The 12,021-nt window shown below is 55.4% G+C and overlaps 1 protein-coding gene across 5 annotated transcripts in view; it reads left to right on the forward strand.

Annotated features, from left to right (window-relative positions):
- Positions 1-12,021, forward strand: part of ATXN2 (ataxin 2) — a 139,873-nt gene that overhangs the window by 65,742 nt on the left and 62,110 nt on the right. For 3 of the 5 annotated variants that reach the window (XM_044275783.1, XM_044275785.1, XM_044275787.1), the window contains 2 exons: positions 4,779-4,931; positions 5,186-5,249. In XM_044275783.1, coding sequence (XP_044131718.1) covers positions 4,779-4,931; positions 5,186-5,249 — 217 coding nt within the window. The remainder of the gene's footprint in view (positions 1-4,778; positions 4,932-5,185; positions 5,250-12,021) is intronic. The other 2 variants (XM_044275786.1, XM_044275784.1) reach the window with 1 other exon arrangement.

Genomic DNA, 12,021 nt, shown 5'->3' on the forward strand with positions numbered 1-12,021 from the left:
TTCTCCAGATGCTTCGCTCTCTCCGCCATGCGTGCGAGCTCAGTCAAGTCTATCCTCTCAGAGGGATACGCTTTCTGAGGGAGAACTGGCGGATTCGGACGTGGACATGGACTCAGAGCTTCCATCCAAATTGGCGTCCGCGGTGGGGCATCTTGTCACTAGCATCCGTGATACCTTTCAGCTACACGATGACCCCCCCAGCTCTGAACAGGCCGGCGTGTCCTTTCTCCGCCCCAAACAGGCCTCCAAGGTTTTTCCCATACACGCTGATTTTTCTTCTGTGGTATCCAAGGCTTGGACTCGGCCTAACGTCCGCTTTATTACACCCAAAAAGCTGGACATTTGTTATCCCTTTCCAGCGGATTCTGTGACCACGTGGACATCCCCGCCTAAGGTTGATCCTCCCGTGGCTCGCCTGTCCAAAAGCACTACTATTCCTGTACAGGACGGATCTTCCCTCCAGTCTGTTGAGGACCGTCGTACGGAATCCCTCTCCAAGGCCATATTTACTGCCTCTGGTTCGGCCCTTAGACCGGTCTTTGCCTCCGCCTGGGTTGGCAAAGCGGTCTCTGAATGGGGTTTGCAACTGGAACGGGAGTTAGGGTCGGACGTCCCTGTTCAGGACCTCCGTTCCTTAGCCCAACTAATTGTTCAGGCCGGAAAATTCGTCTGTGAGGCCTCCCTTGATGCGGGTGCCCTCATTGCCCGTTCCTCTGCCCTGGCAGTTTCTGTCAGGAGGGAACTCTGGCTGAAGGTTTGGGCGGCGGACGCCGCTTCCAAACGCTCTTTGGCCGGCCTACCATTCACGGGTTCCCGCCTGTTCGGAACCCGTCTGGACGAACTTATATCAGAGGCCACGGGTGGGAAGAGTACTCACCTCCCCCAGTCCAGGCCAATGGGCGCCCCCCGTGGTCGCGCTGGTTCGTCCCGTTTTCGGTCCTTTCGCAAGCCCACCGGGTCTAGACCCGCGGCCAGTTCTTCTTCCTCTGGCCCAGCCCAGGATAGACGCAAGAAGCCGTTTTTTCGGACGCAACCTACCTGGCGCAAGTCCCAGCCTGCACGGGCTCCCACAGGCCAGCAGCCCTCTGCCTGAAGGTGCGCCCCCACCCACCCGGGTGGGGGGCCGCCTTCTCCTATTCAGGACCGTATGGCGGGCCCACATCTCAGACGCATGGGCGCTCGAGATTGTATCTTGCGGATACAAAATCGAATTTGCGTCCATTCCGCCGGACCGTTTCTTCCGATCCCGTCCTCCGCGAGATCCCGTACGAGTGGCCGCCTTCTTCGCGGCCATTCACTCTCTAATGGACAAGGGTGTCGTCGCCCCCGTGCCTCCGACGGAAAGGTTCAGGGGGTTCTACTCGAACCTCTTTGTGGTTCCCAAGAAGGAAGGCTCAGTGCGTCCGATCTTGGACCTAAAACGCCTGAACCGTTTTCTCCGACTGCAGAGATTCCGGATGGAGTCTCTCAGGTCCGCAGTGGCCTCCCTGGAAAGAGGGGATTTCATGGCCTCAATCGACATTCAGGATGCATACCTCCACGTTCCGGTTGCTCCATGTCATCACCGCTTCCTGCGCTTCGCGGTGGGGGACGATCACTTCCAATTCGTCGCCCTTCCCTTTGGTCTGGCGACGGCTCCTCGAGTGTTCACCAAGGTCCTGGCCCCTGTCTTGGCCCTTCTACGTTCAAGAAGTGTTTTTCTTCTCCCATACTTGGACGACATCCTGGTCAAGGCACCCTCCTTCTCTCAGACATCCCGCAGTGTGGAACTCACTCTGGAGACCCTGACGCGGTTCGGTTGGATTATCAACCACCCCAAATCTTCCCTTACCCCCTCCAGACGGCTGATCTTCCTGGGGATTCTCCTGGATACAGAGTTGGCGGAGGTCTGCCTTCCGTCGGACAAGCGTCTGGCCCTTCGCGGGTCGGTTCGCAGTCTCCTCCGTCATCACCACCCTTCCCTCAGATCCAGCATGCGGTTGTTAGGAAAGATGGTTGCCTGTTTCGAAGCGGTGCCGTTCGCACAATTCCGATCCCGCACCTTTCAGAGGGCAATTCTGTCGGCCTGGGACAAATCACCGAGGAGTCTGGACAGGACCTTTCTTCTGCCTCCCCTGGCTCGGGCTTCCCTCGGCTGGTGGTTGCATATCCCTCTAAGGGGGAAGTCCTTCCTTCCACTGAACTGGCTGGTGATTACCACAGATGCCAGCTTACGGGGGTGGGGGGGGGTTTTCCCTCCCCGGTCCGTCCAGGGCATTTGGTCTCTATCGGAGTCCAGACTTCCAATCAATATTCTGGAACTGAGGGCGATTCTTCTGTCCCTCAGACACTGGACCCATCTGCTGAGGGGCCACCCTGTTCGGATCCAATCGGACAATGCCACGGCTGTGGCATACATAAACCATCAGGGAGGCACTCGCAGCGATGCAAGAGGTGACCCTCATTCTCCTCTGGGCGGAGACGCACGTGCCGGCCTTATCTGCGATTTACATCCCGGGGGTGGACAACTGGGCGGCGGATTTCCTCAGCCGGTCCACCATCGACCCGGGAGAATGGTCCCTGCACCCAGAGGTGTTCGAAGCCCTTTGTCTTCGCTGGGGTCGCCCCGACGTGGACCTCATGGCCTCCAAATTCAACCACAAGGTCCCCCTATACCTGGTCAGGGCACGGGACCCGAAGGCATACGGCGCCGACGCGCTCGTCCTTCCGTGGCGCGAATTCTCCCTTCTGTACGTCTTTCCTCCTTTTCCCCTCCTGCCACGGGTTCTTCGGAGGATCGCGGCAGAGGGCGTCCCCGCGATTCTAATCGCCCCGGATTGGCCCCGCCGGTCTTGGTACGCCGACCTAATGTTGCTGTTGGCAGACGCACCGTGGCCACTGCCCTCCAGGGAAGACCTTCTCTCTCAGGGACCGATCTTCCACGAGCATTTAGGCTCGCTACGTTTGACGGCGTGGCTATTGAGACCGCCGTCTTAACGGGACGGGGTTTCTCCGCGGACGTAGTCCGCACCATGATCCGGGCTCGTAAGCCCGTATCCTCTAGGATCTACTATCGGGTTTGGAGGTCCTATCTGGGGTTCTGTGAGTCCCGGAGCATCCCACCTCTCCGGTTTTCTCTTCCCACAATCCTGTCCTTCCTCCAGTCGGGTCTGGACCTGGGGCTGTGCCTCAGTTCTCTGAAGGGTCAGATTTCGGCGCTGTCTATTCTTCTCCAGCGTCCCCTGGCCCCTCTAGGGCCAATTAAGACCTTCTTACAAGGGGTGGCTCACTCTGTTCCGCCGTACCGCCCTCCAGTTCCTTCCTGGGACCTGAATGTGGTGCTCTCGGCGCTCCAATCAGCCCCCTTCGAGCCTTTACGGGAGGTCTCCCTTCGCCTTCTGTCCTGCAAGGTCATCTTTCTTGTGGCCGTCACGTCTCTCCGACGGGTGTCGGAGTTAGCGGCTCTTTCTTGCTCCGAACCTTTCCTGATCTTCCACCAGGATAAGGTTGTGCTTCGGCCTGTCCCGACTTTCCTGCCAAAGGTGGTCTCCGCCTTTCACATCAATGAGGACATCGTCCTTCCGTCGCTCTGTCCCTCTCCTTCCCACCCCAGAGAACGGGAACTGCACCGTCTGGATGTGGTCAGGGCGTTGAGGATTTACTTGGAGGTCACCGGGTCCTTTCGGCGCACGGACTCCCTGTTTGTGGTTCCGGAGGGTTCGCGCAGAGGGTTGGCGGTCTCCAAGGTGGCTATTGCCCGTTTCATTAAACTGGCGGTGTCTGAGGCTTATCGAGCCAAGGGCAGACCTCCGCCTTTCGGCGTCACTGCTCATTCCACCAGAGCAGCCGGAGCTTCCTGGGCGCAGAGGCATCGGGCCTCGGCTGAACAGTTGTGCAAAGCAGCCACTTGGTCCTCTCTGCACACTTTCACAAAGTTCTATAGGGTGCATACGCATGCATCAGCGGATGCTGCTTTGGGCCGCCTGGTTTTGCAGGCAGCGGTTTCCTGATGCTCTGGTGGTGGTCCGCCTTGGGTTTGTGGTCCCTCCCTTCTTGGACTGCTCTTGAACGTCCCAAGGTCTGTGTCCCCCAAGGAAAATGGGCGAGAAAAGGAGATTTTTTGTATAACTTACCAGTTAAATCTCTTTCTCGCTCTTCCTTGGGGGACACAGCACCCACCCTTCTGTGTTTGGTTACAGGGTTATGGTCTGGCGCCCCGTTGGGTTGCTGGCTGGTTGTTTCCGTTATTGGTTGTTATCCTTTCACTACTTGGACACGCAACTGGTAGCCTCTATCTCCAGGCTGAGGGTATAGCTGATGGAGGAGGGGCTTAACAGTTTTACTTAGTGTCACGCCTCCTAGGGAGCTGAGCTATACCCAAGGTCTGTGTCCCCCAAGGAAGAGCGAGAAAGAGATTTAACTGGTAAGTTATACAAAAATCTCCTTTTTAAAGAAAAAAAAGTTTGGCAGGCCTAAGGCTTTGTTCACATCACCGTTCAGCCTTTCTGTTCTCTTGATCCGTTCGGCTCAATTATGTGCCGAATCTGTCCTTTCCGTTCCCTGCTCCGTTTAGGCTGAACGGTGATGTGAACGAAGCCTAAGGCCAAGTTTCTAATGTGGGTCAACCTAGCTGGTTTATGTCAAAGTTATGTAATTGTCATTGTCATAAACACCTTCATTCCGAAATAAGTTGTATTCTTCATGTTTACCACTAATCCATTCTCTTGTATAACTCAAGCCACAAAAATCCACAAAGAACAGATTGTAATCAATTTCGTGTTCTCCTTCTCATAATGCAGCCTAAGCCTTCTACAACGCCAACCTCACCCCGACCACAAGCTCAGCCAAGCCCTTCAATGGTGGGACATCAGCAGCCGACCCCCGTGTACACACAGCCAGTTTGTTTTGCACCAAATATGATGTATCCAGTTCCTGTGAGTCCTGGTGTCCAGGTAATGCATGAAAATCTAGCCTATGCCCAGTAAAGAATATGTGTATTCTGGCTTAAAAGTAATAACTTTTCACAGTAATCCTAATTTATTACTCCACACCAGCAGCTACGATGAGCAGTCTATTTTTATGCCTAAACTCATTAGTATGAATTACATACAATACGTGTTCTCATTTTAAAACCTAAAGAGAACATATGGTCTTCGAAGTTTTCACATATATTTAATATGGTGTTTTTTGTTTTTTTTCTCTCTAGCCATTATATCCTATTCAAATGACAATGCCAGTCAATCAGGCCAAGACATACAGAGCAGGTAAAGGTGAGATTACTGAACGTACTGCATGCCTTTATTACTGTATTCTGATTGTAGCTCATGTAGTGTTGTACGATATCAAAAATATTCCCACGCCGCCGGGCGCTCCTTCTTCTGTCTGTGCGGCGCATTGCTAATGCTTATAGCATTAGCAATGCACCGCACAGACCTATGAGAAGGAGTGCCCGGCGACCACGGCGCATGTGAGTATAATGCTGCTCACTAACCTACCATGGCAGCAAAGACTTCAGTAGCGTCCTGGCTGCCATGGTAACCGATCGGAGCCCCAGCATTACACTGCTGGGACTCCGATCGTAAATGCCCACTGCCACCAATGATGGGGGGGACGACCCTGTGGCCTCCAATGATTACTACTGGGGGGATGGTTGGGGGCGCACTGCATACTGCCACCAATGCAGAGACTGAAGAACATTACCGGCACCCGACCTCTGAGAGGACGCTGTGATCCGCCCAATTAACCCCTCAGGTGCCACACCTGAGGGGTTAATTGCATGGATCACAGCGTCCTCTCAGAGATCGGGTGCCGGTAATGCGAGTCACAGAAATTCCTTCCCCCACGCCGGCCGAACTACTAAGAGCGCCGCCGCAAGCTGCCAGCAGGTATCGGGGACATTTGTACAAGTACTCCGCAAATGTCCAGTATCGGTTCATGCTGGAGCGGGCGGCCACGGACGCAGATTTAGAAGCGGTCAGCGCACATGACCGCTTCTATGACGTCACAAAATACTGTGGTATTTAGGAAACGGCGATAACGCCATATCGCTGTGTTTTTTTTTAATACCGCGGTATATCGTGATACTGGTATATCGCCCAACCCTAAGCTCATGAGGGACCTTTACTAAGGCATTTACACCACTTCTAGTGGCATAAAAAAAGTCGCAAATGATGGCGCTCGCGATAGGTGCACCATAATGTGACTTTTCTAAAGTGGCTATAAAAGGTATAGGACTTAGCCGGAGGGGCGGGGCGGGGCGTTAAACACTGCCGTTTCTGGCACACAAAATTCCAGAGATGTGCCAAATTTTGGAGGCTTCTGCCTCTTAATATATAAGGCTACTTTCACACTAGCGTTCGGCTGTCCGCTTGTGAGCTCCGTTTGAAGGGGCTCACAAGCGGACCAGAACGCTTCCGTCCAGCCCCAATGCATTCTGAGTGGACGCGGATCCGCTCAGAATGCATCAGTCTGGCGGCGTTCAGCCTCCGCTCCGCTCAGCAGGCGGACACCTGAACGCTGCTTGCAGCGTTCGGGTGTCCGCCTGGCCGTGCGGATGCGTGCGGATCCGTCCAGACTTACAATGTAAGTCAATGGGGACGGATCCGTTTGAAGATGACACACTATGGCTCAATCTTCAAACGGATCCGTCCCCCATTAACTTTCAATGTAAAAGTCTGGACGGATCCGTTCAGGCTAATTTCACACTTAGACATTTTTTGACAATATAATGCAGACGGATCCGTTCTGAACGGAGCCACCGTCTGCATTAATATGAGCGGATCCGTTCAGAACGGATCCGATCGAACGCTAGTGTGAAAGTAGCCTTAAGCGCATCTCACTGCAGTTCAGAGGGATCAAGACTAGCATATGGGAACGCCAACCTTAAAAAATGTCTCTCCATGTGCTAAATGGACTACGTTTTACTAATAGAAGTGTGAACAATAAATGTTCCAACCTACAGTACATTGAAGATTTGCAGAAACAGTTTTTCTTGCCCATTTCCCTTGGGGGACACAGAAGACCTTGGGTATAGCTCATCTCCCTAGGAGGCGTGACACTAAGTGAAAACTGTTAAGCCCCTCCTCCACAGCTATACCCTCAGCCTGGAGAGAGAGATTGACAGTTTTTTTGCTTAGTGTCCAAGGAGGCAAGACACTTCCTGCTCTGCAGGGCTGTTTAGTTTTTTTATTTAGATTATATATTTATTTTTTTCTTTCAGACCATCAGGGACGCACTAGACCTCTCTGTTTCTCCCAGGGTTGAGCTGCGCCAGTGTCGGTCACCCGCACTGCTGCCTCCCCCACAGAAGGCAAGGAGGACCAGGGCAGCCTAGCTCCCCTGCATCCCGCCGGCACAAGGGTCGCCCGCACGCCAAGTCCCTCTTCCAGCGTCCTGACACTTCGGTGCCAGTAGCTGAAGGGGCGACCCTGCTGGAACGGACCGAGGGTGAAGCCGGCTGATGGTGAGAGTGGCTTCTCCTGCGTTCTGGACCCCCATACTGGGCCTCTGGAACCTTCTGTCCCTTCTAGACCTAGGCTGGCCCCTGGGCTTCCGCAGGGTGACATTCTGCTCCCTCTCCTCCCCTCCTGGCCTCCATAGGACATTGGCAACCTTCTCCCTGCAAGAGGAATGCCTAGGGAGCTGCGGAGGCCCACATCTAGCTGCCCCTGACGGAGGGGTTATGCAGGTGTCTCAACCTCACAGGCACCCGGTCTCAGGGTCCCCCCTCCCTCTTACCGGCCACTTCTTCAGGGCCGGGGGGCCCGTGCCTTGCTGCCCCCGACCCTCCTCTACCCTCACGGGCACCAGTCCAAGGGCAAGGTTGTTGGGGCTGCCGGCCATATGCATGGACTTCAGGGTCCCCATCCCCTTACCGGTGCGGTGTTCTAGGCCGGGGGCCCGCTCTTGATGCTGCCAGGCGCAGGGTCCTCGCTTCCGGGCCGCGGGGTGGGCACCCGCGGCCTGCAGATGAGCGCTATGCTCCAACAGCCCCCGGCCGACCGTCGGAAAATTCCGGTCGGCCGGGCGCCGCAAAATTTTGGCCCAGGCTTCGCAGCCTGCTTTGCCGCAATGCCGGCCCTCCTTCCCCAGTCCCCTGACTCTGCCGGCCCGCGGTGTGGGCACCCGCGGCCGGTATGTACAGCGCCAATCCGTCTCCCTTCAGGTCCCGGCTAGGCGCTGCAAAAATTTAGGCCCCGGCTTCGCGGCGCAGCGATCACCTGGGGGCAGGGGAACCTCCCGGCGGGAAGAATTTGCGCCTGGAGAAGTTCCCACCCCGCGCAAGGTTCCGGCCTCGGTTGGAGGGGGCGGGAACTTCTCCAGGCGCAAATTCTTCCCGCCGGGAGGTTCCCCTGCCCCCAGGTGATCGCTGCGCCACCCCCCAGGCCGGATCTTTATTAACCTTTCAGGTACCAGCGATATCCAGGGGCCGGATCCCATCTAGAGGAGACCCTCTATAACATGGGCCTGTATGGCTGACCCCTTTTCCTGCTGTGTTTAAAAAAATAAAAATTAATTAAAAATAACTGTATTCTTGTTGGCTGCGCAGGATGCTGCAGCCTGCTATCAGTAGTACTGTCCGTATGCATGCCCCCCTTCCATAGGCGGCATGTTGCGCTCATCGGCTGCGGCGCTAGCCATGTGCATGTTCCCCTTTTAGGCGGACCCTTGCCCTCTCCTGGGATACGGCGCTGCCCATGTGCATGAGCCCCTTCTTAGGCGGATTACTGCACTCTCACCTGATACGGTGCTGGCCATGTGCACGACCCCCTTCCATAGGCGGAACGCTGCACTCTTGCTGGTTTCGCTGCAGGCCATGTGCATGACCCCCTTCCTAGGTGGTATACTGCACTCTCCCTGGCTGCGGCGGGCTGGCCATGTGCATGACCCCCTTCCATAGGCGGAACGCTGCACTCTCGCTGGATTTGCTGCCGGCCATAGGTGTGACTCCCTTCCATGGACGGAATTCGGCACTCTGACTGGATTCACGGCCAGCCATGTGCATGACCCCCTTCCATAGGCGGTATGCTACACTCTCATTGGATTCGCTGCCGGCCTTGGGCATGCCTCCTTCCCCGAGGCGGCATACATAATACACTCCCTCGGTCGGTGGTTGTTCTCTCGCCGGTACGTTGTTGGCTATGTGCATGACCCCTCTTCCGTGGGCGGTGTACGCACTCTCACTGGATTCGCTGCCAGCCATGGGCATGCCTCCTTTCCTCAGGTGACATACACACATTCTCACCGACTGCTCGCATTCTCCCTGGATGCGATGCTGGCCATGTGCATGACCCCCCTCCCCCCTTCTGGGCGGCATGCTACACTCTCACCGGATACGTTGCTGGCTTCGAGAATGGCCCTCTAACATGGGTGGAACGCTTGCGCTCCCATTGGATACGGTGCTGGCCTTGTGTGTGACCACCCCTCATTCCATGGGCGGAATTTTGCATGCTCACGAGATTCAAGGCTGTCCTTGTATGTGCTGTGCTGGACTTGCACATGTTCCCCTTCATTGGCGGAGTAGTTACTCTCACGAAATTTCGGTGTTGGGTGAATTGTTGCACACTCGCTTAATGCTAGGATAGCCCTGTGCATGTCCCCCTTTCACTAGGTGGACCTTCTGCGTTCCTGCTGGATACTGTGTGGCCATGTGCATGGCCCCCTTCTGGGCGACATATGGTATGTCCTACTTCTCTGACGTAGGTACGGCCTTGGGCATCACACCCTTTTGGGGCGGGCCTTTGCACTCTTGCACTCTGCAGTTTGCCAGGTACATTTCCCCCCTTTCGGGGCGGTCGGTTTGCGTTCCATCACATACCATACTAGTCTTGTGCATAACTCCCTTTCAGGTTGCACTTTGCACTTCCGTAGATACTGTGGCACTCTGTGGCTGGCCCTCTTCGCTGAGTGATTTTTTTGCAGTGAGCGGACGTTCTTGTGCGTTGTTTATGCCGTGTATGCCTTCTCCCGTAGGTGGGTTGGCCTTCTCACTGCTTACAGGGCTACTCGTACGTATGCATGCCTCCCTTCCTCCTGCGACATACTTTTTTCTCTTGGGATACGATGCTTACAGCAAGCCTTGCACTATTCTCTAAAGAGATAATTCTGTCCACCTGTGTAAGCATAAGGTGTTGTCCAACAAACAACAAATGAATCCCCAATGTATTCAAAGATATATACCTTATATATAAGTAGACGGGCTCTACTTGCTCGCTACTGCACCCAGCTGGGTGGTACTCATTCATTTCGTTGGCCCTTCCACCCGGGGAGTGTTCGTGGTTCCTAGATATGTACCCATTCTACCTCCCGCGGCATTGTTTCCCTGCGCTAGTGGTCACGTGGTCGAGAGTGCTGTCTGCAGCGCCCCTCGAATTCTACGTTGGCTCTGGCGGGACTACGGTTCCCTCGTCTACTACCATTTCCTCCTCTTCGGATGCAGTGTGGTATGAGTTCTTCCGGTTGGCGCCCTCTGCGCTTCTGTCTGATCTGCTACCAGGTTCGGGCCTCTCTTCTCGGGAAGGTCACCCAACTTCTCTTGGGTGCTCGCTTACCCAGGTCCGGAGTACCTCCACCTTGGGTTCTTCAGGGTATTCGCCTTCTGCGAGGCGGTGAACCGGGCGTCTCAGTGTAGCGGGGTTCTGCTTTTGAGCTGTCCTATGGCTTCCCTGTTGCCCACTCCTCCTTTCGGTTGGAGGGTGTTATGCCGGCCTCTGTCTCGACTGCCTTTTCTCGCCGGCTCTGTTTGGCTCCCGCTTGGTACAGATCACTCCAATGTGGCTTCTGTCCCGGCCACGCTTGAGGCTGTTCCTTCACTGCCCTCCCTTCTGGGGAGAGCATGGTTGTTCATGTGGATGGTTCCGGTGTTCCTTTTGGCCTCGTACGATCTCCCTTGTTCACACTGGCTGTACCAAACTACCATTTGGTCAAGATTGTCCTTAGATCTCCCACACCGGGACTGTAGAACGTCTTCCTGTGGTGGCTACATCGGCATGGACTTTAGCCTGTCTTGTCCTGGCATCTGGCGGTTGCTGGGCGGACCCTTCGGTTCCTTTCCGTCTGTCCTCCTGCTCCCCCACTCCGGGTGGATACGGGACAACGTTGCTTGGGGGCTGACGGGACCAGTTTTGCCGTCCGTTCTGCCCGTGTTACTGGTCTGCGCCTGATCACATTGGGTTTTTACCTGCTTGCCGAGGCGACTCTAGCGGGCTCGCTAGTGTTTGCTCCTGGCCGTGTTTCGTCCAGGATCTGTTGTAGGACTTGGGGTTTTTACCTGGGGTTCTGTGGGAAGCTGGGCGTTCCCCCACTCTGCCTTTCTCTCTCCACGGTTCTCTCTTTCTCCAGTCCGGCCTGGGACTGGGACTCTGTTGCTTGAAGTGTTAAGTGTCGGCGCTGTCCTTCCTCTTTCAGCGTTCCCTCTGGGCCTGTCAAGACCTTCTTCCGTGGAGCGGCTCTTGGGTTCCTTTGTACTGCCCTCCGGTACCGCCCTGGGAACTACTTACTGGGCTATTGGCGCTCCAATCTTTCCCTTAGAGCCGTTACAGAAGTTCTCTCTACTCCTGTCCTGTACGGTTGTGTTTCCGTAGCCATGTCGGGTACCTTCTCTATCCCGTCTCTTCCTTCCTTCTGAAGGTGGTGTTTGTCTTTCATTTCAACGAGTCATTCGTCCTCCCCTTCCCACCCCCGGGAGCGGACACTTCACCGATTTGGACGTTGTTTGGGCCTTGTAGTTTTTATTTGGAGATCTCCGACTCTTGTCGAGGTTCGGTCTCTTGTGTTTCCAGGAGGTCCGCGCAAAGGGTTGACGGCCTCCAGGGTTGCTTTCTTCCGCTTTCTCAGAGTGGCTATTGCTGTGGTTACCGCACCAAGGCCAGGGTTCTGCTTTTGGTGTCACCGTTCATTTCACCAGAGCGGTCGGTGCCTCCTGGGCCGGAGGCATTAGGCTTCGGCCATGCATTTGTGCAAGGCGGTCACTGGTCTTCCTTGCACACCTTACCGAGTTCTACAGGGTGCATATTCGGGCTTCGGCGGATGCTGCCTTGGGCC

Source organism: Bufo gargarizans, chromosome 1 (genome assembly GCF_014858855.1).
Source record: "Bufo gargarizans isolate SCDJY-AF-19 chromosome 1, ASM1485885v1, whole genome shotgun sequence".
NCBI lineage: Eukaryota > Metazoa > Chordata > Amphibia > Anura > Bufonidae > Bufo > Bufo gargarizans.